General features: G+C 50.0%; 2 protein-coding genes across 5 annotated transcripts; one reads left to right on the forward strand and one right to left on the reverse strand.

Moving 5' to 3' along the window:
• Nucleotides 1–1584: 1584 nt before the first annotated feature.
• PIERCE1 (piercer of microtubule wall 1) lies at nt 1585–18826 on the reverse strand. The gene is made up of 3 exons (XM_003422730.4): nt 17750–18826; nt 15097–15175; nt 1585–1989 (listed from the first exon to the last, which is right to left on the reverse strand). The coding sequence occupies exons 1-3, from the start codon at nt 17890–17892 to the stop codon at nt 1801–1803; spliced, it is 411 nt and encodes a 136-aa protein (XP_003422778.1). The 5' UTR covers nt 17893–18826; the 3' UTR covers nt 1585–1800.
• Nucleotides 18827–19350: 524 nt separating this feature from the next.
• On the forward strand, nt 19351–24111 carry MRPS2 (mitochondrial ribosomal protein S2). 4 transcript variants are annotated; one of them, XM_064290637.1, is made up of 4 exons: nt 19351–19431; nt 19854–19979; nt 21162–21291; nt 22849–24111. In XM_064290637.1, exons 1-4 carry the CDS (start codon nt 19389–19391, stop codon nt 23393–23395), a joined length of 846 nt encoding a protein of 281 aa, XP_064146707.1. In that variant the 5' UTR covers nt 19351–19388; the 3' UTR covers nt 23396–24111. The 4 variants fall into 4 exon arrangements, with proteins under 4 accessions (XP_064146707.1, XP_064146709.1, XP_010600308.2 ...); XM_064290639.1 differs by lacking the exon at nt 19854–19979 and having other exon boundaries at nt 19357–19431; XM_010602006.2 differs by lacking the exon at nt 19351–19431 and having other exon boundaries at nt 19679–19979.
• The last annotated feature ends 1971 nt before the right edge of the window (nt 24112–26082 follow it).

Consider the following 26082-nt stretch of genomic DNA (forward strand, 5'->3'; position numbering starts at 1 on the left):
GGACGTGTATGTTATATCACAGGCATTTCTGTTTCCATCTTCTCCGACTAAACGTAGAGTCTAAATTTACATTAACTCCTTAGCAACTGTTACAGAAATAACATTTCAACGGAGATGATCAATTAAAGCATTTCTGTGCTTATGGCATCAGAATTAACTCCCTTTTTTTTGTCAAAGTCAGGTCTATTGATATTCCCAGTCAGAGTCTCAATATCACCCAGTTAGGACTGGGGGTCTGTCCAGGTTCCCGAGGGTTCTCTCAGGTGTCTGCCTAGCTTAGATACAACGCTGCAGCTGCCCAAAGTCCCAGGGTGGCAGAAAAGTTACCTTGGCTGGTAGTTTTATCATGCCCCGAGTTCTAATCCAGTTGAGGAAGGAATTTGTTCTTTTCAGTATGTTTAGAAACTTGGCTGATAAGACAGTCTTGTCTTTTTTTTTTTTTATTTCAATAGAGGCTAAAGGCAAAGGGGTTGTCAGCACGTAGTATTTTTAACGAAGGGCTCTACGAATTAGTTTTCAGTTTTCCAGCTGAGGAGAAAGACACTGTGTAAGTTCGGTCCCAGGTTCAGCTTTGTGTCGTTTTTTAATTAAATATATTGATTTTCCCTGGAAACTATTCCCATCCCATATTGGATATTAAGAATGTTGCCCAAATGTTTACTTTTGTTATTAATAATAAAAAGTTTACAAAGAAGAAATAACCATAGTGTCTAATTTCTTCATAAACTCCTAAGTGAATAGAACCCGTTTGGATGAAGATCTCTGTGAACAAGATATCGTCCGCGGTTTTTAAAAGACAATTTCTTCTCTGGAGTTCTCTGACTTGTCCAGATTTCCTATAACGAGCGTCTGCCGCTCTCTCAAAGTGAGGCAAACAATCTACGTCTGAAAGATAGATCCTGTCACAATTCTTTTTCTTACTGAGGACCCTCTAACTCAGAATTTCAGAGCGCGTATAGACAAAAAATCCAGTTAACACAGTGACCCTCGCCTCAGGAAAATACAAGTGATTCCCTGCTTTTAAAAAAAAAAACTTTTTATTGAGATTTTTAAATAAATCAAAAGTAGAGAACAGAACCTCCCCCCCGCACTCCCCCCCTCCCCCGCGCCCTGTCTGCATCAGGCCCCACCAGCATGAGGCATTTTGCAGCCTGCTTTCCTCTGTGGCCCTCCCCCATCCCATCTTTGTGTCTGGAGGGGGCTAACCTGTACGTCTACCTGCCTACACCTCTCACCGGCCAGGCTCAGTGCTGGCGCCTCCCTGCCTGCTTCAGCGTGGAGCTACCCTGGCAAGACGTCTGCCCATGGGCCCTACTCTCCTTGCCCAGCAGCGATGGGGGCAGACGCTGCTGCCCCATCTATGCCCACCCTCCCACCGTGTCCTTGCACTGTTTGTGCAGATTTCAGCCTGGGTGCTCTGTCACATGACACCTGCTCCATACCTTGTCATGCATATAAAATTGGCTCCCCAGGAAAGATGCGGTGGCATTATTCGTATGTTCCTGGTGCTCAGCCGGACTTGGACCCCAGGATGTCTACAGTCCTGCCCCTTGGTTACACATGTCAGAGGAGACCGGGAAATCTTATACGTGGCAATAGTTTTAATGGAAAGTCATACAAATAGCATCTTTTCCATGTACATCTTAGACATAAAATAAAGCAGGAAATGCAGGCCTGTTTGCCTGTTTTCACTATTGCAGAGAAGAAAGTTAGCTTCGGGACAAGCGGTGAAGGCCGAACCACTACAGCCGAGCAGGTGACCCAGGCCCAGGGGTGATGATTCTTCACCGGCCGGGTCTCTCAGTCGCAGATGGACGGCCTGTTGGTGTTGTAGCTGGGGTGGAAGTTGAGGCGGTCATAGGGGGTGATGTAGTTGTCCGGGCCGGTCACGAAGCTTCTCTCCATGAAGACGTTGAAGGTGTTGTTCTGGTACATCCCGAAGGCAGCAAGTTGTTGGGAAAATTTACTGGAATGAGGATAAAATACTTTCTGGAAGAAAAAAGGAAGACTAAGATGAATGATGCGTGATCACACACAAGCAGTCGTTTGGGAGTTTTGGAAGAAAAATAAAAACTTGTAAGAAATGTAGGTCATTCTTAGTAAAGGAAAGCCAGGTGACCAAACACCCAAGTTTGCTCTAGACCATCCGAGTCTGTGCCTGCGGTTTGGCACGGCTATTTGTGTTGTTGTCAGCTGCCGGTGAGCTGACCCTGTGGGGCCCCGTGCACCACGGAACGAACACTGCCCGGTCCTGTGTCATCCTCACGACGGGCTGCAGATCAGACCACTGCGGGGCCATAGGTTCAGAAGTAGATTGCCAGACTTTTCTTCCTGGTTCATCTCAGTCTGGATGCTCCTCTGAAAATGAAAACCCCAGCCGACACCCCCCCCCTTCCTTGTCTTGCTAACCAACCGCAAGCTTGTTTTCAGCCACATTTCTCAGGAAGTCACCGCAGGCAGTGGCTCCACCCGCTACACTGGCCCGAGCTAGACCCTGAAACACGCACAGATCGAGGAGATCACGTCCTTCACTCGACCCCAGACACGACTGTCACTGGAAAGAACAATATTTCCCAGCCCGTGATTTCACCCGATTCCATTCGAGAAGCAAGGAGTCCCACCCCACGGACATCCAATGGAAGATGATTTAACACCCAGACCTCCAAGTGGACGTGGGAAGGCTCAGGGCAGAGAGTTCCGGGTACGAAACCCAAGCCTGGAAACCACTGGACAAAAATCTCCCCAGCTTCCTCAGACCGTGAGCATAGACCCCACGTTGCTCCTTGTCTGCGCAGACAATAAACTTGCCACTATTTCCCTTGTAATCAGTGTCCGTCTTATTTCAATCGGCTAATAGGACAGGAGAAGAACCCTGGTGGCATTTGCTTACTGCGCGTGAGGTACATCAGCTGGGAATCGAACCTGGGTCTCTCACATGGAAGGCGGGGATTCTACCACTGAGCCACCGCTGCCTCACATGATTGCCTCCTCTCACTTTAAGAAGAAGAAATTCAGTGGCCACCTGGGTGTGGTTATGAGCATTATCTTGGGGGTCAGCCCTGAAGCGACCCTGGTTCTGCTTTTGCCACCTGTGTTACTCTAGGCAAGTCATTGGGCCTCTCTGAACTTGTTTTCTCTTCTGTGGAGTAGAAATAATATCTACATCGGTGTCTTTTCACCTGGCCTGAGTATTAGAATCATTTGTAAAGCTTAAAAAAAATTCCCCCTACAGCAATGTCATTATGTAAAAGAAGACAACATTGAAACAAGGAAGAGGGACTAAGAAATGTAGTCATAGATCTTTCATATGGAGAGCAAGACAAGGCAATATGAAGAAATAAAAGTTAGGTTTAAACCTAGAAAAATAGGGGTAAATATTAAGGTAACCACAAAGAAGACTAACAATCCTACTCATCAAAATAAAATACAAGAAAAAAATAGAGACTCACCAGAAACAAAATCAACAACAATGAATAAGAGGAAAAGACAATATGTAAACTACTCAGCGCAAAAAATTAAGTGGGAAAAAGTATCAACAACACACAAAAAAAGACATCAAAATGACAGCACTAAACTCATTAAAAAAAAAAATCTCATACCTATCCATTATTACACTGAATGTAAATGGACTAAATGCACCAATAAAGAGACAGAGAGTGGCAGAATGGATTAAAAAACACAATCTGTCTATATGCTGCCTATAAGAGACACACCTTAGACTTAAGAGTCACAAACAAACTAAAACTCAAACGGTGGAAAAAAATATATCAAGCAAAAAACAATCAAAAAAGAGCAGGAGTGGCAATATTAATTCCTGGCAAAACAGACTTTAAATCCACCACAAAGGATAAAGAAGGACACTATATAATGATTAAAGAGACAATATACCAGGAGGATATAACCATATTAAATATTTATGCAGCCAATGACAGGGCTGCAAGATATATAAAACAAACGCTACCAGCATTGAAAAGTGATATAGACAGCTCTACAATTACAGGAGACTTCAACACATGACTTTCAGTGAAGGACAGAACATCCAGAAAGCAGCTCAATAAAGACATGAAAGATCTAAATGCCACAATCAACCAACTTGACCTCATAGACATACGCAGAACATTCTACCCAACAGCAGCCAAGAATACTTTTTTTTCTTGTGCACCTGGAACATTCTCTAGAAGAGACCCGCATATTAGGTCATAAAGCCTTAGCAGAATCCAAAACATCGAAATATTACAGAGCATCTTCTCTGACCACAAGGCCATAAAAGTAGAAATCAATAACAGAAAAAGCAGAGAAAAGAAATCAAACACTTGGAAACTGAACAATACCCTGCTCAAAAACAACTGGGTTATGGAAGACATGAAGAAGGGAATAAAGAAATTCATAGAATTTCATAAACACTTCCTACCAGAACCTTTGAGACACAGCTAAAGCAGTGCTCAGAGGTCAATTTATATCAATAAATGCACACATCCAAAAAGAAGAAAGGGCCAAAATCAAAGAATTATCCCAAAACTTAAATAGAAAGAGAGCAACAAAAGAAACACTCAGGCACCAGAACAAAGCAAATAATGAAAACTAGAGCAGAATTAAATAGAGAACAGAAAAACTAATGAAAAAGTTAACAAGACCAAAAGCTACTTCTTTGAAAAAAACTAACAAAATTGATAAACCATTGGCCAAACTGACAAAAGAAAAAGAGGAGAGGAAGCAAATAACCCAAACAAGAAATGAGATGGGCAATACCACAACAGACCCAACTGAAATTAAAAGAATCATATCAGATTACTATAAAAATTATACTCTAACAAATTTGAAAACCTAGGAGAAATGAGTGAATTTCTAGAAAAACACTACCTACCTAAACTAACACAAACAGAGGTAGAAAAACTAAATAAACCCATAACATAAGAAGAGATGGAAAAAGTAAGTAAAAAACTCCCAACAAAAAAAAGCCCTGGCCTGGACGGCTTCACTGCAGAGTTCTACCAAACTTTCAGAGAAGAGTTAACATCGCTACTACTAAAGGTATTTCAAGAGATAGAAAAGGACGGAATACTCCCAAACTCATTCTATGAAGTCAGCATATCCCTGATACCAAAACCAGGTAAAGATGCCACAAAAAAAGAAAATTACAGCCCTATATCCCTCATGAACTTAGAGGCAAAATCCTCAACAAAATTCTAGCCAATAGAATTCAACAACATATCAAAAAAATAATTCGCCATGACCAAGTGGGATTCAAACCAGGTATGCAGGGATGGTTCAACATTAGAAAAACAATTAATGTAATCCACCACATAAAGAAAACAAAAGACAAGAATCACATGATTTGATCAATCGATACAGAAAAGGCATTTGACAAAGTTCAACACTCATTCATGATAAAAATTCCCAGCAAAATAGGAATAGAAGGAAAATTCCTCAACATAATAAAGGGCATTTATACAAAGCCAACAGCCAACATCATCCTAAATGGAGAGAGTCTGAAAGCATTCCCCTCGAGATTGGGAATCAGACAAGGATGCCCTTTAACACCACTTTTATTCAACATTGTGCTGGAGGTCTTAACCAGAGCAATTAGGCTAGACAAATAAAGCGCACCCAGATTGGTAAGGAAGAAGTTAAAGTATCTCTATTTGCAGATGACATGATCTTATACACAGAAAACCCTAAAGAATCCTCCAGAAAACTACTGAAACTAATGGCAGAGTTGGGCAGAGTTGAGCAGAGTATCTGGTTACCAGATAAACATACAAAAATCAGTTGGATTTCTCTACATCAACAAAAAGCACATTGGAGAGTAAATTACCAAATCAATACCATTTACAGTAGCCCCCAAGAAGATAAAATACTTAGGAATAAATCTTACCAGAGATGTAAAAGACCTATACAAAGAAAACGACAAGACACTACTGCAAGGAACCAAAAGAGACCTACATAAGTGGAAAAACATACCTTGACCACGGATAGGAAGACAACATTGTGAAAATGTCTATTCTATCGAAAGCGATCTATACATACAATGCAATTCCAATCCAAACTCCAATGACATTTTTTAATGAGATGGAGAAACAAATTACCAACTTCATATGGAAGGGAAAGAGACCCGGGATAAGTAAAGCATTACTGAAAAAGAAGAACAAAGTGGGAGGCCTCACACTACCTGATTTTAGAGCCTATTATACCGCAACAGTAGTCAAGACAGCCTGGTACTGGTACAACAACAGATACATGGACCAATGGAACAGAATTGAGAATCCAGACATAAAACCATCCACATATGAGCAGCTGATATTTGACAAAGGCCCAAAGCCAGTTAAATAGGGAAAAGACAATCTCTTTAACAAATGGTGCTGGCATAACTAGATATTCATCTGCAAAAAATGAAACAAGACCCATATCTCACACCATGCACAACAGTGAACTCAAAATGGATCAAAGACCTAAATATAAAATCTAAAACGATAAGGATCATGGAAGAAACAAAAGGGACAATGTTAGGTGCCCTAATACATGGCATAAACAGTATACAAAACATTACAACAATGCACAAACACCAGAAGAGAAACTAGATAACTGGGAGCTCCTAAAAATCAAACACTTATGCTCATCCAAAGACTTCACCAAACTAGTAGGAAGGTTACCTACAGACTGAGAAAAAGTTTTTGGCTACGACAAATCCGATCAGCGTCCAATCTATAAAATCTACCCGATACTGCAAAAACTCAAGAACAAAAAGACAACCCAATTAAAATATGGGCAAAGGATATGAACAGACACTTCACTAAAGAAGACGTTCAGGTAGCTAACAGACACATGAGAAAATGCTCTCGTTCATTAGCCATTAGAGAAATGAAAATCAAAACTACCATGAGATTCCATCTCACTCCAACAAGGCTGGCATTAATCCAAAAACACAAAATAATACATGTTGGAGAGGCTGTGGTGAGTCTGGAACACTTATACACTGCTGGTGGGAATGTAAAATGGTACAACCACTTTGGAAATCGATTTGGCACGTCCTTAAAAAGCAAGAAATAGAACTACCATACGATCCAACAATCCCACTCCTTGAAATATATTCTAGAGAAATAAGAGCCTTTATACGAACAGATATATGCACACCCATGTTTACTGCAGCCCTGTTTACAAGAGCAAAAACATGGAAGCAACCAAGGTGCCCATCAATGAATGAATGGATAAATAAATTATGGTATATTCACACGATGGAATACTACGCATCGATAAAGAACGGTGATTAATCTGTGAAACATTTCATAACATGGAGGAATCTGGAAGGCATTATGCTGAGTGAAATTAGTTGCAAAAGGACAAATATTGTATGAGACCACTATTGTAAGAGCTCAAGAAATACTTTAAACAGAGAAGAAAATATTCTTTGATGGTTATGAGAGTGGGGAGGGAGGGAGGGAGAGGGGTTTTCACTAATTAGACAGTAGATAAGAACTATTTTAGGTGCAGGGAAAGACAACACACAATACAGGAGAGGTCAGCACAACTGGACTAAACCAAAAGCAAAGAAGTTTCCTGAATAAACTGAACACTTCGAAGGCCAGTGTAGCAGGGGCAGGAGTTTGGAGACCATGGTTTCAGGGCACATCTAGGTCAATTGGCATAATAAAATCTATTAAGAAAACAATCTGCATCCCACTTTGGATGGTGGTGTCTGGGGTATTAAACATTAGCAAGCAGCCATCTAAGATGCATCAATTGGTCTCAACTCACCTGGAGCAAAGGAGAATGAAAAACACCAAAGACACAAGGTAATTATAAGCCCAAGACACAGGTAGGGCCACATAAACCAGAGACTACATCATCCTGAGACCAGAAGAACTAGATGGTGCCTGGCTACAACCCATGACTGCCCTGACAGGGAACACGACAGAGAATCCCCAAGGGAACAGGAGAGCAGTGGGATGCAGACCTCAAATTCTTGTGAAAAGACCAGACTTAATGGTCTGATTGAGTCTAGAAGGACCCTGGAGGTAATGGTCCCCAGACCTTCTGTTAGCCCAAGATAGGAACCATTCCCAAAGCCAACTCTTCACACAGGGATTGGACTGGACTATGGGATAGAAAATGATACTAATGAGGAGTGAGCTTCTTGGATCAAGTAGACACATGAGGCTATATGGGCAGCTCCTGTCTGGAGGGGAGATGGGAGGGCAGAGGACGTCAGAAGTTGGTCTAATGGACATGAAAATAGAGAGTGGAGAGAAGGACTGTGCTGTCTCATTAGGGCGAGAGCAACAAAGTGTATATAGCAAGGTGTATATAAACTTTTATATGAGATACTGATTTGATTTGTAAACTTTCACTTAAACCACAATAAAAATAAAAAAATAAAAAATCCCCCTATTTCAGACTTCTAGCCTCCTGAAGTGTGAGAAAATAAATTTATGATTGTTTAAACCAAAAAAAAAAAAAGTTCCTGATACCCACCCCCAGCAGAGACGTCTGGGGAGGGGCTGCCCTGTGGAGGCTGAGAAGCATCAGCATGTGCCAAGGGATATGGGGGAGCATGGCCATGGCCACTCATGTGTAAGCAGGCAGTGCTAGAAATGATGCTAGCACAATTAGGTGATTATCATGGATTGAATTGTGTCCCCAAAATATCTGTCAACTTGGCTGGCCATGATTCCCAATAGTGTCTGATTGTCCACCATTTTGTCATCTGATGTGATTTTCCTGTCTTATAAATCCTACCTCTATGATGTTACTGAGGCAGGATTAGCAGCAGCTATGTTAACGAGGCAGGGCTCAAACTACAAGATTAGGTTGTGTCTTAAACCAATCTCTTTTGAGATATAAAAGACAGAATTGAGCAGAGAGTCATGGGGACCTTATACCACCAAGAAACAACAGCCAGGAGAATAGCATGTCCTTTGGACCCAGGGTCCCTGTGCTGAAAAGCTCCTTGACTGGGAAGATTGCTGACAAGGACCTTCCCCCAGAGCCGACAGAGAAAAAGACAGCCTTTCCTTGGAGCTGGCACTCTGAATTTGGACTTCTAGCCTCCTAGACTGCGAGAGAACAAATTTTTGTTAAAGCCATCCACTTGTATTTTTGTTATAGCAGCATGTCATGAATTATGTCCCCAAAAATGTGTGTATCAATTTGGCTGGGCCATGATTCCCAGTACTGTGTGATTTTCCTATATGTTGTAAATCCTGCCTTTATGATGTTAATGAGGGAGGACAGGCGGTAGTTGTGTAGTGAGGCAGGACTCAATCTACAAGATTGGATTGTGTCTTGAGATATAAGAGACAGAAGCAAGCAGAGAGTTGGGGACCTCATACCACCAAGAAAGCAGCACCAGGAGCAGAGCTCGTCCTTTGGACCTGGGGTCCCTGCATCTGAGAAGCTCCTCAACCAGGGGAAGATTGATGACAAGGAATCTTCCTCCAGAGCTGACGGAGAGGGAAAGTCTTTGCCTAGAGCTGACAGCCTGAATTTGGACTTGTAGCCTACTAGACTGTGAGAGAATAAATTTCTCTTCGTTAAAGCCAACCACTTGTGGTATTTCTGTTACGGTAGCACTAGATCAGTGAGACAGAATTTGGTACCGAGAGTGGGGTGCTGCTCTAACAGATATCTAAAATGCACAAGCGGTTTTGAAACTGTGAATGGATAGAGTTGTGACAGCGGCAGAGGACCAGCGCAGCAGCCAGCCTGCATCGGCAGAACCAGGAGACCAGTGCAAGACGACTCACGGAGCGAGAGGAGCTAAGTGCCTGTGTGCAGGCTTCCTGATGGAGTGCGGTGCCTCCAGGCACTTACTGGCGGAGCTATATAGGCTTGCCAACCCACAGAGCCAGAGGGCTGAGTGCCTTTGTGTAGGAGGCTTCCTAGTGGAGTGGGGTGCCTCTGGGCACTTATCGGTGGAGCTACAGAGCTTTGGAACACTTGCCTCAGCAGGGCAGATGTGGGTGTGAGGGCCCAGAGCCCGGAGGCCAAGAAACCAGGAAGCAGAAGCTGAGGAGAGAAGGAACACAAGAAGCTGAGCTGCCTCTGTCTCAAAAGGTATGACCGTGACCTCAGGGGTTTCAAAGGGTGGAGCCATGGCCTGTGGTATTTCTAAGGATGGAGTCACCACTCAGAAGGACTAGGAGAATGGTGCACCTAAAGCCTAAAACCAAGGGAGCAGAGTTGCTGTCCCCGTGGGCCTGGAAGGTGGAGTTGAAGCCCAGGGCCGAGGGGGCTCCACTCAGAGTCTGGAGAGTGCGGCCAATACCTAGAGTCTGGAGGGCATGGCTATTGTGTAAATGGTCTCAGAGAAGAGAGGATTCTTTTCAAAGCTTTGAGGGCTAATGTGTTCTGCTGACTCCCTTGGTGCCTGTTATCCCTTCTTTTCCTCCAGCTTCTCCCATTTGTAATGGAAACGTCTAGCTTGTGCCTGTTCTGCCACTGTACCATTGGAAGCAAATAACTTGTATTCTAGATTTCACAGATGAAAAGATATGATGGAATGAATATGTTTTGCATGTTGCAAGAATGTGATTTTGGGGGGGCCAAAGGGTGGAATGTCATGGATTGAATTATGTCCCCCCCAAAATGTGTATATCAGTTTGGCTGGGCCATGATTCCCAGTATCCTGTGATTCAGGGAAACCCTGGTGGCACAGTGGTTAAGCACTACGGCTGCTAACCAAGAAGTCGGCAGTTCAAATCCGCCAGGCACTCCTTGGAAACTCTATGGGGCAGTTCTACTCTGTCCTATAGGGTCGCTATGAGTCCAGATTGACTCATAGCGGGTTTGGTTTGGTTTTTTGTGTGTGTGTGATTTTCCTATATGTTGTAAATCCTGCCTCTACGATTTAATGAGGGAGGATGAGCAGCAGTTGTGTTAGTGAGGCAGGACTCAGCCTGCAGGATTGGATTGTGTCTTGGGGCAATCTCTTGAGATACAAAAGCAAGCAGAGAGACAGGGGACCTCGTACCACCAAAAGAGCAGCACCCGGAGCAGAGCATGTCATTTGGACTCAGGGTTCCCGCACCTGAGAAGCTCCTTGACCAGGGGAAGATTGAGGACAAGAACCTTCCTCCAGAGCTAACAGAGAGAGAGAGACTTCCCCTGGAGCTGACTTTTAACCTATTTCACTGTGAGGAAATAAATTTCTCTTTGTTAAAGCTTTCTACTTGTGGTATATTTGTTATAGCAGCAGTAGATGACTAAGACACAGCACTAGATGACTAAGACAGTGACCTTGAGGTTTCTGATGTAAGCGGCCTGAACCTCTGTGGGATATCTGACCCCGGGGAAGTGATGTGTCCTTAGACCACAACTGCTCCAAGCAGATCATGTGATGTTTTGATTCCTTGGCAGGAAACAAGTGCAAAGAGGAATGGCAGCAGCCATTTCTTAAAAGGCAAAGCCCTTTTATTTCCCGTTTTTTTTTAGCAACCAGGACCCACACTTGCTCAAGACACAGGCCGCTGGACTCAAGACAAAGCAGGTAGCTAAGAAGCAGGATATTGCTTGACACTCAAAACAAGGCCAGGGGCCACCTGTGGAACAAACCATCAATTGTTCATATGCAAGTTCAAGGTGAAACTGAAGAAAATCACATCAAGTCCACGAGAGCCAAAATATGACCTTAAATATATTCCACCTGAATTTAGAGATCATCTGAAGAAAAGATTTGACACATTGAACACTAGTGACTGAAGACCAGACAAGCTGGGAAAGGACATCATACGTGAAGAAAGCAAGAGGTCACTGAAAAGACAAAAAAGAAAGAAAAGGCCAAGACAGGTGTCAGAGGAGACTCTGAAACTTGCTCTTGAACATTGAGCAGTTAAACCAAAAGGAAGAATTGATGAAGTAAAAGAACTGAAGATTTCAAAGGGCGGCTCAATAATACAAAGTAAAACATTATAATGACGTGTGCAAAGAGCTGGAGATGGAAAACCAAAAGGGAAGAACACGCTCAGCGTTTCTCAAACCAAAAGAACTGAAGAAAAAATTCAAGCCTCGAGTTGCAACAGTGAAGGATTCTGTGGGAAAAATATTAAATGATGTAGGACGCATCAAAAGAAGATAGAAGGAATATACAGAGTCATTATACCAAAAAGAATTAGTCAATGTTCAACCATTTCAAGAGGTGGCATATGATCAGGAACCGATGGTACTGAAGGAAGAAGTCAAAGCTGCTCTGAAGGCATTGGCGAAAAACAAGGCTCCAGGAATTGATGGAATATCAACTGAGATGTTTCAACAAACAGATGCAGTGCTGGAGGTGCTCACTCGTCTATACCAAGAAATATGGAAGACAGCTTCCTGGCCAACTGACTGGAAGAGATCCATATTTATGCCTACTCCCAAGAAAGGTGATCCAACCGAATGTGGAAATTATCACACAATATCATTAATATCACACGCAAGCAAAATTTTGCTGCAGATCATTCAAAAACGGCTGTAACAGTATATCGACAGGGAACTGCCAGAAATTCAGGCTGGTTTCAGAAGAGGACGTGGAACCAGGGATATCATTGCTGATGTCAGATGGGTCCTGGCTGAAAGCAGAGAATACCAGAAGGATGTCTACCTGTGTTTTATTGACTATGCAAAGGCATTCGACTGTGTGGACCATAACAAATTATGGATAATATTGCAAAGAATGGGAATTCCAGAACACTTAATTGTGCTCATGAGGAACCTTTACAGAGATCAAGAGGCAGTTGTTCGGTCAGGACAAGGGGATATTGATTGGTTTAAAGTCAGGCAAGGTGTGCATCAGGGTTGTATCCTTTCACCATACCTATTCAATCTGTATGCTGAGCAAATAATCCGAGAAGCCGGACTATACGAAGAAGAACCGGGCATAAGGATTGGAGGAAGACTCATTAACAACCTGTGTTATGCAGATGACACAACCCTGCTTGCTGAAAGTGAAAAGGACTTGAAGCACTTACTAGTGAAGATCAAAGACCACAGCCTTCAGTATGGATTGCACCTCAACATAAAGAAAACAAAATACCTCACAACCGGACCAATGAGCAACATCATTATAAACGGAGAAAAGATAGTTGTCAAGGATTTCATTTTAGTTGGATCCACAATCAACAGCCATGGAAGCAGAAGTCAAGAAATCAAAAGATGTATTGCATTGGGTAAATCTGCTGCAAAGGACCTCTTCAAAATGTTGAAGGGCAAAGATGTCACGTTGAAGACTAAGGTGCACCTGACCCAAGCCATGGTATTTTCAATCGCATCATATGCATGTGAAAGCTGGACAATGAACAAGGAAGACCGAAGAAAAATTGATGCCTTTGAATAGTGGTGTTGGTGAAGAATATTGAATATACCATGGGCTGCCAAAAGAATGAACAAATCTGTCTTGGAAGAAATGTGGCCAGAATGCTCCTTAGAAGCAAGGATGGTGAGACTTTTCTCACATACTTTGGACATGCTGTCAGGAGGGATCAGTCCCTGGAGAAGGACATCATGCTTGGCAGAGTACAGGGTCAGCGGAAAAGAGGAAGACCCTCAACAAGGTGGATTGACACAGTGGCTGCAACAATGAGGTCAAGCATAACAACAACTGTAAGGATGGCGCAGGACCAGGCAGTGTTTCGTTCTGTTGTGCACAGGGTCGCTATAAGTCGGAACCAACTCAAGGGCACCTAACAACAACAATAACAAGAAGCAGGGAACACCTACTCTGGACCCTGTCCCCGATCCCTGTGCCGTGGTGATGCTGTGGAAAACTCCCACAATGCTATGCTACTCAGCCAGTGAACGGAAAACTGCCACAATCCTGTGTTACTCAAGCAGCATGCAGGCCTTCTTCTCAGAAATGCCTGATCCCGAGGGAAAAGTCAGAATCACTGGATTGTGAGAGTGACTCTCGAGGACTGTAGAAATTTTTTAGACAAACAATCTCATCGTTCAGGAGCCCTGGTGGCACAACAGTTGAGCTCTTGGCTGCTGCTAACTGAAAAGCTGGCGGTCTGAACCCACCAGAGGCTCCATGGAGAACGACCTGGCGATCTGCTCCCACAAAGATCACAGCCTAGGAAACTCTATGGGGCAGTTCTACCCTGTCACACAGGGTCGCTACGAGTGGGAATCGACTCAATGACACCTAACAACAACAACATTCTCTTCACCACAAGGGCTCTGTTACCCACGCAAAGCAAATGAGCAGACAATTACCTGGAACTGTAAACGATGAGTACTTGGAAGAAAAAAAAAAACAGCATCCTCACCCCAAAAACGGGCGGCCCTACCATCCTGAGCATCCAGGGCATGGCCACAGTGATCCATCCGGCCACACACCCGGACCCAACAGGGGCATCCAGGGGGCTCTGGGGGGGCCACCCTGGTATGAGGCCAATCTCAAGGCAGCCCAGCTCTCCCAGACAGGCTCAGACCCCTGGGGCCCACCAACGTGCCCCACCCTTCTGCCCGCTGTGCTGTCTGTCAGGCTGCAGCGGAATGTGCGTCTTCAGACCCTAAGTTACTATCTCAGAGGATGGCTGGTAATTCCAGAAATAAAGTAGGTCTCCATTTCTTGGCCCCCAAGCTGACTGCCTACTTACAAGAGACGGTTTTGTGCCCATGTGCGTACATGTGAAGGGAAACAGGCCAGCCTCTCAGGGTGCTGTAGCAATACACCCCCCTTCCTCATCCGTTGAAATGATTTTATTATTACATTCACTCATTAAGTTACTTCTCCCCTGCCCTGATCCACAGGGTTTGAGGTGCCTCTTTCTGCCTTGGTGATTTGGCACCCCCGGGCCCATCCCAGGGAGCCCAGGTGGCACAGTGGTTAAAGCATTTGGCTGCTAACCAAACGGTCAGTGGTTCAAATCCACCAGCCACGGCACAGGAGAAAGATGTGACAGTCAGCTTCCGTAAAGATTACAGACTTGGAAACCCTATGGGACACTTCTATTCTGTCCTGGAGGATCACTATGAGCCAGAATTGACTGGACGGCAGTGGGCTTTGGGCCTCTGGGCCCATCCCCACCTCAGTCCTCCACCTCCCAATGTGCCACTTCTTTGAGTTCCAGGTTTCTGCCCCCCTGCCCCACACACCCTGCTGCCACCTTGCCCAGGACTCACCGGCATCTCGTGCACCGTGGGGGCTTGGCCTCCATATGCCTGATTGCTGGTCCTGTACATGGAGCCAGGCTCCTTGGTCCTGTCAGATGAGAAACACATGGATTTTCCATAGACTTTAACTCCACCCTAGTCACAGCCTTCAAGGGTTTGGTCGATGGAGCTTCATTTGATATACCCCAAGGAAAGAGTGATGTGCCCAGGCAGATGATGGCCCATGAATACGGTCCCAGTGTATGGGGTGGACTTGCCTGACAAGAGCAGGCCCCCAACTTCTGCTCCCCACTGCCCTGCTCTTTCCCATGGCAGCCAAAGCCCCAAAGGGCATTGTTATCCATTGAACTGTGTCCCCTTAAAAGATGTGCTGAAGTCCTAGCCCTGGTACCACTGAACACACCCTCTTTGGAAATAGGGTCTTTGCAGATGTGATCACTTAGGTTAACGTGAGCTCAGTGGGAGTGGTGGGTACTGATGCAACCTGAGTGATATCCTAATAAAAGAGAAGGGACACAGGGAGAAGACAATCACGTGAACACATGTCTACAAGACAAGGAACACCTGGTGCAACGCCTGGGGCTCCCAGAAGTCAGAAGAGATAGAACTATGAGACAAGAAGTGTCTGTTCATTAAAGGCACCCACAGTGTGGAATTTGTTTACAGCAGCCTCAAGGAAGGGTCCAACCCCCAGCACCAGCTGGCTGAGCCTCCACGAGCCCCCTCCTGGGGATCACGGGGCTCCGGCTGATGGGGCCTTGGCATTGCCAGCCTCCAGCCTGCCACCCGGGGGTCCTTGGGCTTGAGTCCCAGCTGGCGGAGGCCAGGCTTCCACCAGTGCAGATCAAGAAGAAGCCTGCCTGAAATGTGCAGTATCCACGGTCCCTGCCAGCAGAGCTGTTTACCTGCCAGACTCTGCATCCAGAGAGAGCGCAGCCGCATGCTAACTACAGGGTCTTGGACAAGTTAGTGCCTTTCTACATCTCAGAGACAATAGTAGACCTTGCTGTATAGGACTGTTGAGGGGATTAGGTGGTGGAGGGCAGCAAGGAGCTGAGCACAGGGCCCCACAGTAATAGATATCTGCTATCATTCATTGTCCCATTTTTCGCAATGTTATCCATAATTTGTTATGATCCACACAGTCGAATGCTTTTGCATAGTCAATAAAACACAGGTAAACATCCTTCTGGTATTCTCTGCTTTCAGCCAGGATCCAGCTGACATCAGCAACGATATCTCTGGATCCACAATCAACAGCCATGGAAGCAGCAGTCAAGAAACCAAAAGATCCGTTGCATTGGGTAAACCTGCTGCAAAGACCTCCTTAAAGTGTTGAAGAGCAAAGATGTCACGTTGAAGACTAAGGTGCGCCTGACCCAAGCCATGGTATTTTCAATCGCATCATATGCATATGAAAGCTGGACAATGAATAAGGAAGACCGAAGAAGAACTGACGCCTTTGAATTGTCATGTTGGTGAAAAATACTCAATATACCTGAACAGCCAAAAGAACGAACAAATCTGTCTTAGAAGAAGTACAACCAGAATGGTCCTTAGAAGCAAGGATGGCGAGACTGCGTCTTACATATTTTGGACATGTTGCCAGGAGGGGTCAGTCCCTGGAGAAGGACATCATGCTTGGCAGAGTACAGGGTCAGCGGAAAAGAGGAAGACCCTCAATGAGGTGGACTGATACAGTGGCTGCAACAATGAGCTGAAGCATAACAATGACTGTAAGGATGGCTCAGGACTGGGCAGTGTTTTGTTCTGTTGTGCACAGGGTCGCTATGAGTCGGAACCGACTCAACGGCACCTAACAACAACAACAACATTCGTTAGAGAGAAAAGGGCTAGCAATCTACTATAGAAAACCAGCCCATGAAAACCTATGAATCACACAGAACACGGTCCAACTCGCTGGCTTTGGACATGTCATCGGGGAGGTCAACTGCTAGAGCAGGACACTGCGTTTGCTGAAGGAGAGGGCCACCGGGGTAAGGGAGACCCTGGTGAGACAGACTGGCATAAAAGCTGCAGCAATGGGCTGCAACGTGCCAAGCTTGTGAGGATGATGCAGGACCAGGCAAGTTTTTGTTCTGTGGTACCGAGGCCGCCCTGAGTCCGGGGTGACTCCACAGCGGCCACCTATCACTCATCACGGCGTTCAGAGCACTTTAATAGCTTACGGGTGGTGGGTTCTGCCAACAGCCCCGGGATGGAGGTTTTGCAGAGGAGGCCTCGGAGGCTAGAGAGGAGGGGAGACTTGCCCCAGGGCACAGCGCGGTGGCATTGGGACCAGGCCTGGGCTTTCTGGTCTCCCCTGGGGCCCCTTCCACCCCACTGCCCTGGCCTGCACCCACCAAGCCCATGTGTAGGTTTGCAAATTTTAGGCAGCACGTTCACAGCCATTGGCAGTCCAGGACAGCACGAGCCATGCTGCTGGCCACGCTACTGCTCTTGCCTTCAGATGCCAGGAGAGGCTGGGGGGGCTGGAGGACCCCTGCATAGAGGACTATCTGAGCGCTGGGAGAAAGAGCAGCTGGTGGCGCCTTGCTCACCACCCCCCCCCATGTTGGACCCGGGGGCCTCTCCTTCCTGTGTCCGCCAGGTGGACCCTAGGGGAGATCCAGCTCCCCTCACCTCGCACCTTCTTCCTCACCTGTAGCCCCGAAACCACCCCGGGTTGTTGAACCTGGCCGGTAGGTCCTCGCTCACTCGGTAATAGTCGCTGGTTTTCTCCGGGGGAGACTTGGCCTTGTGCTCGGCGGGTTCTGCCCACTCTTTGGGGTCTTCCTGGGACATTGTCTCTGGCCACCGCAGCAACGAGAAGGGCGGAAGCACGCTCGGCAGCAAAGCCGCGACTGTCGGCGTGGCGTCCTGTTGCTTAGCGACGGCCTGGTCACCTGACCGGGGAGGGCCCGGTTCTTAAAGGCGCCGAGCCACGCAGGCCAGGGCTTCTGCTGGGACTTGGGATAAATGCGAGGTCTAGAACCTTCCTGCGAACAACAAAGGGCTTGAGCCTGTTCCTGCTGGGACTCGGGGCTGCGGAGCGTGTCACTATTAGTCATCAGGCGAAAAGGCGCGCGACCCAACCGAGGATTTTTCCAAAACGCAGTGGAAGGCGCGCAGGATATGGAGCCTTGGGGTCGGATTTGGGGGCAAATGAAACCCGAGGTCCTGGGGGCTTCATCAGCAAATTGAGGGGGTTACCGTTACCCCAAGGCCACGTGTCAATCAATGATTTGACGCTTACTGTATGCGCCGGGGTACATCTTGACCGGTAACTTCATGTGCCCAATACCCTGAGTCTAAATTTAAATTCGACATTTGGATAAATTTATGGAGTGCAGAGCGTTCAGACCTGATGGCCTAGTGGTTAAGTGCTGCGAGTGCTAATCAAAAGGTCAGCAGTTCAAATCCACCAGGCGATCCTTGGAAACTCTATGGGGCAGTTCTACCCTGTCCTATAGGGTCGCTATGAGTCGGAATTGACTCCACGGCAACGAATATATAAGTGTTCAGAAATAATAAATGGTCTCGGTGAGAAAGGTTATATTGGCCTTGGGGAAGAAATCTCCTGGCGGGAGGCTAGGAGGGTCCTCATCCCCCAGGGAGGTTCCCGCGAGTGACGGCTCTCAGTCTTCTGGGGTTTGCCTCGCACTTCTGCAGCGAGGGGGCCAGAGGCCGCTCCTGCCGCCCTTCCCGGGACAGTGGTGGGAGGACCCACTACCCCGGCGACCGGCGGCCCCATCCGGACCTTGCCTGCGCCCCCCGCCCTCTAACCCGCGCGCTCGGCCCTCCTCCCCGCGGTCCCCGCACCCCGGCCGGGGGTCCCCCCGCCCCGTCCGGGACCCTGACTCCGCCCGCCGTCCCCGCCCCCCGCCCTGTGCACCCCAACCGGCCCCGCCCGGGACCCTGACCCAAGCCCCGGGGTCCCCGCCCCGCGGTCCCGCCCCCTGACCTGTGTCCCTCCCGCCGCCCCGCCCCAGGATCTGACCCCGCCCCGCGGCCCCCGCCCCCCGACCTGTGCCCCCCGGCCCCGCCCGCGCCCTCCCTCCCTCCGGGCCGCGACGAGGCTCTGGGGCCCAGCACTGCGGCGGGTGCCGGGAACCAGGAGCCACGGCCGGAGAAGTCTTCAGAGCCCTGGGCCCGGGCGCGGGCGTGCAGTGCCACCTCCCGGCCTGCAGGGGGCGGTGCGGCCTGCGTGGCCGCGGCGGAAGAGGAAGCCGCCCGCCGGAAGTCCGGGACCACATGCCGGAAGTCCGGTCGTCCGGCCTGGCTCCGCGTCTGCCCGCGCCATGGCGCCCGTCCGGGCCGCCCTTCCTCGGCTGCTTGGCGCCGGTGAGCGTGCATGCCCGCCGCTCCAAGGGCCCGCGGGGAGGTGTTTGGGGCGGGGCGCAGGGTCCTGGGTGGGGGCGTGGGTCTTGGAGCCGCGGCGGGAACCGGCCCCGAGCGGGCGCTGAGATACCCGACGGCGCGCAGCCCTGGCCCGCGCGGGGCTCCGCTGCAGTGGCCCTGGGTCCAGCGCTGCGCTGGGGTCGGAGGGACCGCGCCCGCAGCGGACCAGGACCCAGGGCCTGCAGGGCGGCCCGCGTGCGTCAGGATGCGTCGGGCCGGAGGGCAGGCCGCGGGGGGAGGCGGCGAACTGTCGTCCGCCGGCTCTGCAAGGACGGACAGACTGCCGACAGCCCGCAGCTGGAGCGGAGCGCCTGACAGAGCCTCGGCCGCCCTTCTCAGCGTCTGGACTCTGCCTCCTCCCCCAGGTGCCTGGCCCAAGTCGCTGTGGCTGGATTTCCTCAGGAAGGCGACCCCAGAAGCGTCTCAGCTGAGCAACAGGACGTTTGGAAGCGCCCCGGCCCCTACTGTCAGCAAGCTCGAGGACCGTAGCGGTAACCCTGGGCTGCTTAGCAGATAGGGGGACATGCAGTGGGAAGTCAGTCAGGCCTTAGTTATCTGCCGCTTGGAGTCCTGTGTGCCTCTGGGTTTAGGTGTAAAGCCCTGGGGTTGCCTGGACCAAGGAGGGCTGGAGGAAAGGGCCGCCTGCCTGGTCAGTGCCTCAGTCTGTCATCATTTCCAGCTCTGACTGGCTGCTTTGTCCCCACTGCCCAAACCGAGCCCAGCAATTCCCGACAAACTACATGGTTAAAGCAGGGCCTTAGGGTCACCCAGCCTCAAGTCCCAATCCTGGCTCCACCACTCCTGAGCTGCAGCTGGGGTCCATCCGTAACTCACTGCAGCTCAGCTCCGCTCTGGTCACCTGGGCAAAGAGCTGACATAGCACCTCCTTTCCAGAGCGGGAAGGAGCCCTGGCGGTGTGACTGGTTAAGTGAAAGGTTGGCAGTTCAAACCTACTCTGCAGCGCCGCTGGAGAGAGACCTGGTGATCTGTGCCTCAGCCGACACCTCACCGAGCGCCCCAGTGCCCCCTCCTTACCAGATCCCCGGTCCTTCCCTGCTTGCAGGCCTTCTCAGCCTGTAAAGACTACAGCCGGGAAAACCGTATGGAGCAGTTTTATTGTGTCACGTTGGGTCATTATGAGTCAGAATCAACATGATAGTACCCACCAACAACAACCACCGAGACACAGAGCTCCGAGTCAGAACACCCGAGCCTCCTCAGGGTCCCCTCTCCTGGCGGGTCTGGTGACCATCAGGCTCCGGAAGGACTGAGTGCACTTTGTTAGACTCCCAATGGGCGTCAGCCCCGACTGCTGTCTTCTGGCACCTGAGATTGCATGCCTGAAGGTGCTAGAAGGACCTTAGAAACTGAGGGTTGGGCAGTGACAGATTTACCCAAGAGTGAAGTCGTGATCAGAACCCAGCTCCAGTTCCTAGTATCCTGAGATTACGAGGTTTGGAATTTTCAGCTGTAACAGAGGGCCTGAGCTTGTTGGGAGTAAAAATCTGCAGCTTCCAGATCGCCTGGCTTTGGGTGTTTTCAACTGATGGTTTCTCTCACCCACCCAGCCACGTCTCCTCTGTTCGCAGGCAGATGGGACCGGGTGGGCCAGTGCCACACTCTGCAACCTGCAGTAAGAGTCATTTTCCTTTCTCTCTTGTGCTTTGCTGTAGATTTCAATGACGAAATTATAAATGAGCCCCTCAAGCACTCCGACTTCTTCAATGTCAAGGAATTGTTTTCTGTTACAAGCCTTTTTAATGCCCGCGTGCACCTGGGACACAAAGCCGGCTGTCGCCACAGGTAGGGTAAAACCCCTAGCTGAGTGGGATGTCAGCTTAGGTGTGTGTATCAGCGGTTGGTCCCAGCAGGCCTTGTCCCTTCCTCCCTGGGGGTTCAGGGGCACATTTTGTACTGTCGTGAGTCATTCTGTTTAACTGAACGAAGGTTTCGGTGTCCACTCTGTCCTCACCACTGTTAGGTCCAGCCCCGCCATCCTCTCAGTGGGAACCGAGCTTCGGGTTGGGCACTGATTTATCATACGGCTTTGCTCATACTTCTGACCGCTCAGGGCCTTGGCCTGTGGCCCCCTGCCTGAAGCAGGGACAGAGCTGGCAGTAAACAAAAGGCCTGGCAGGATCAGAGACAGAAGGGCCAGGAGGCCTAGGCCGGGGAGGGGTTGGTGAGGTCAGATCAGGTCGGGCTTTCTAGGCTGTAGGAGGAGCAGTGGGAACATGCTGGGTCACGTGGAGGAGTGATAACCATCAGAGGTGTCTGTGTAGCTCTTCTGACTACCATGTCATCAGCGGAGTGGAGGGGCAGCTGGGAGACCTCGTGGGGAAGTCACGGCCTTGGGCCGTCCCAGGGAGATGTCAGGCAGGCCCATGGAGGGACAAGCCCCAGCCTGGGAGAGACGTGGGAGTGCAGTCCCTTGTGTAGAGGCAGGGCGCTGGGGGTCATCTAGAGAGGGAGGGCAGAATGGAGAGGAGGTCCCCCCAAGAATGAGCCCCGGGCCCTCTAAGGGCTGCGAAGAGGAGGAGGGGCAGCAGGTGAAACTGAGAAGGCACGGCAAGAGTATGAGGAGGGATGAGAACCGGGCGGGGGGAGGGACGTGGGGACTGCTTAGCGCTGCTGAGAAGGCCTGCAGGCAGGAAGGGACCAGGGATCTGGTAAGGAGGGTCATTGGGTGCTTGGTGAGTGGTGTCAGTTGAGAAAACAAAACCCAAGCAGGAGTGAGCTGAAGAGTGGACTGGAGGGGAGGCTACATGGACCACTGGTGTGGACGGCTCATTTGCCACACGCTGAGAAGTGGGGGCAGTGCAGTCCCTCTGCCCCACTGACCCTCTGCCCAGGGCAGCCAGTGGTTCTATGCCCTTGGGGTCCGCCACCCTGACTTGCCTGGTGCCTGCCCTGACCCTGCCATGCTTTCAGCCTGGAGCCCCTCCCCTGCTCTGTTGGTCCCTCAGTCCCAGAGGGATCTTGTCTGTAAAGCCTTGGAGACCATGATAACGACAAATGGCTGCTGTGTGACCAACACCGGGGAGGATACTTTATGACACTGTGTTTAGACATCCAGCAGTTGTTAGAATCCCCATGTCCTGGGAAAGAAGCAGAGGGTCAGAAGGCTTCAGCCACTGCTTGAGGCTCCTAAGTGGCCTGCAGCCCTTCAAGCCCAGCCCCCCACCTGCCCTGCAGTCACTCGCTGGATGGGGTGGTCGCTGCTGTCTGTGCTCATGGGGGTGGTGTGACCCCTGCTGAGGAGCCTTGGGCCTGCTGTGGAGGTCTGTCATGAGGGAGGGGCTGGTGGTCTTAGCCTCGGGAGCCCTGTTCGCCCTCACCTTGCTTGGGTCTCCTGGACAGGTTCATGGAGCCATACATCTTTGGGAACCGCCTGGGCCAGGACATCATTGATCTGGAGCAGACAGCCGCACACCTCCAGCTGGCCTTGAATTTCATGGCGCACGTGGCCTATCGCAAAGGGATCATCTTGTTTGTGAGCCGGAACCGGCAGTTCACCCACCTGATTGAGAACACGGCCCGCGACTGCGGCGAGTACGCCCACACGCGCTACTTCAAGGGCGGCCTGTTTACCAATGCCTCCTTGCTTTTTGGCCCCGGAGTCCGCCTGCCAGACCTCATCATCTTCCTTCACACACTCAACAACATCTTTGAGCCTCACGTGGCCGTGAGAGATGCAGCCAAGATGAACATCCCCACTGTGGGCGTCGTGGACACCAACTGCAACCCCTGCCTCATCACGTACCCCATCCCCGGCAACGACGACTCGCCCCCGTCCGTCCACCTCTTCTGCAGCCTCTTCCAGACGACAATCACCCGAGCCAAGGAGAAGAGGAGGCGGGTTGAGACCCTGTATCGACTGCAGGGCCTCCAGGCAGCCAAGAGGTGAGGACCCGTGGACCCTTCCTCCCCAAGAACACCGACTGGAGCGTCATTCCCGTGATGCCGCCACTCTCCGCCTCCAAATACAGCAGACAAGCCGGTTCCTCAGCTGGGAGTCACCTCCCCACCCATGTTCCCAGTGCCTCTAGGCATTTGGGCCACCGTTACTGTACTGATTGCTCCCCTGTGTTCCCAGAGTGCATCCGTCCAGGCTCCACCTCAGACCCAGGGCCATGTTTTCTCTGCAGACAGACTAAGTGGCTTGTGCAAAATGGTGGTGCCGAGCCAGATTTGGGATTTGAAGACTGCTCCCTGGATGGCTGGGCGGCGGGAGGCTCAGTGTATGCCACCCTGGTACTGCACTCAGTGTCGGGAGGCTCAGCGTATGCCACCCTGGTACTGCACTCAGTGTCGGGAGGCTCAGTGTATGCCACCCTGGTACTGCACTCAGTGTCGGGAGGCTCAGCGTATGCCACTCTGGTACCACACTCAGCATCCCTTCCCTGGGAGATCAGGAAGGCCCTCACTTCTACCTTGCCATGACTCCTTTGTCTGGCAGGAAGGTTCTTAGACCAGCTGGATTTTTATTCTGAAGTCTCCTCACGTTGGACTCCTTTCCTGGCTACCTGGTTCAGCAGATGTTTTGTGATGTGCCACTGCAGGGTGAGCCGCTAAGAAGCTCACTCTGGGCTGGAACAGAAATAAAACTGACATTTGGACGCATTTGTCGCGGAGCGTTGGGTTCCGCAGTGTGTGGTCTGCGTGGATTCACTTCAGGGGGGTGGCATCTATAAGCCCTGCTTTCCTCTGGGTGGCCACATCCTCCTGGCCTATCTGAACAGCAGCCCCATGTTAGGAGCCCAGGTGGCAGCAACCCCAATCCTTGAAACCTAGATAGTGGCCCCTTCTCTACAAGCAGGGGGGCGGGTGCTCCACCCTTTCAAACAGAGACGGCATCCCTGCCCCTGTGCTCCTTTCGCTACTTCTGCTGGTCTCTGCACTCTTCAGGTCTCCTAGAAACATGCCCAATGGCCCATAATGTAGATGGAAGAGGTGCCGTGGTGATGGACAAGGGGACCAGGGCCATCTCCAGGGCAACCTCAAGAGGATGGCCTGAGTCCTGTAGTCACCGCCCTGAGCCCCTGGAACTAGGATGAAACCTAGAGTAAAGGGGGCTGCTGGAGAGAAGGCCTCGATTCCCATTTCTATAAATGGAGAGTAAGGAAACCCAGAGGGCTCCAAGGCTCAGAGAAGTGTGCTGGCCTCGGTTCTCCTCAGTGGCCTGCTGTGCTCTAAGGTTCTTGGAAAATGCTTTCTACTCCCTGGAGGTACTTAGACTCACAGTAAGCTTGAGGGACTGGAGAGTTGGGATGGGGTGCTGCATGGCAGAGCCGTGGAGCACAAGGCCAGGTCCAGGGTCAGGGCCAGTACTTGGTAGAGCCTTGGGGTCTCCCTGAACAAGTGGGGCCTGAGTATTTGCCCTTAACGTGGGGAGGATTCTTCGTGAGTGAGCTGGACACCCCTGGGCCAGTGGAGGCAAAGAGGGAGCTAGGGAGCCTCCTGAGGTCCTTCACACCGCCTGTGGACCTGTAGGTCCTGCCCGTTCCACCCGGGGACCGAGGAGCTGCTGCCTCCAGGACACCTCAACACAGACGTGGGATAAGAGGTTTCTTCCCTGGGGCTGCAGTACTAGCTCAGGCCACCAGGGGGCAACAGACTGCCTTGCTGGTCCTGTCCTCTGGACTTTGCTGGAGCAGCTGGACTAGCAGACCCCAAGCTCGTTCTGGTTTGGGAGTTGCAACTCCTTATATTACTATCCATGTCTGCATTCGGAGCTGGTCAGACAGGAGGTGAATCAGATCCTGTCATTTATTCATTCAGCAGTGGTGCCCAAGCTCTCACCGTGGGCAGGTCTGTATTAGGTCCTGGGAGGGAACTGAAAATGACCCACGTGGTTCCTGCCCCAGGAGCTCACAGTGGAGGGGAGAGGGACAAGAGCATGAAGACAAATACACGGGAGAGAAAAGAGCGTATTCCATAGGGAAAATAAAGCAGGGTGTGGCCAGTGAGAGGGATGGGCCACTGAGTGGGGGTGCAAAGGGCTCACTGAGGTGACACTTAGGTGTGACCGGAATGACGGAATTGCACGAGTCTGGGGACAGTGTGCCAGGGAGAAGGCACAGCTGGTGCAGAGCCTGGGAGGCAGATGTGAGTTTGCCCAGAGAGGGGGTTGGAAAGCTGCCTGTGTGGCGGGAGGGAGCTGGGGAGAACAGAGGCGAGGGAGGAGGAAGGCAGGTCCAGGTCCCAGGACCCGGTGGGCTGGAGGAGCTGTGTCCTGCCCTGTGACAACATCACCCCAAAACTGATGACTCACAACAGGACACGCCGATGATCCCACAGTCTGTGGAGCAAGAATTCGCCACAGCTTAGCTGGTGACTCTGCCTCAAGTCCTCTCAGGAGCCTGGGGCTGTGGTCTCAACTGAGACTCGACTGGGGAGGATTCGCCCCCTGCTCGTTCCAGGTCATGGGAAGGGCTCCGTGAGTTGTTGGACTGGGGGCCTCGGTCCTTCTTTGTTGATCAGGGCCCAAACTGAGATCTTTGTTATGTGGGCCTCATAGGGCAGGTCATACAGCTGCTTCCGGGGGGATAGAGATGACAGAGAGAGCAAGGAAAGAGACAGCTGTCCTCTCTG

The sequence above is a fragment of the Loxodonta africana genome, chromosome 9 (genome assembly GCF_030014295.1).
Source record: "Loxodonta africana isolate mLoxAfr1 chromosome 9, mLoxAfr1.hap2, whole genome shotgun sequence".
Taxonomy (NCBI): domain Eukaryota; kingdom Metazoa; phylum Chordata; class Mammalia; order Proboscidea; family Elephantidae; genus Loxodonta; species Loxodonta africana.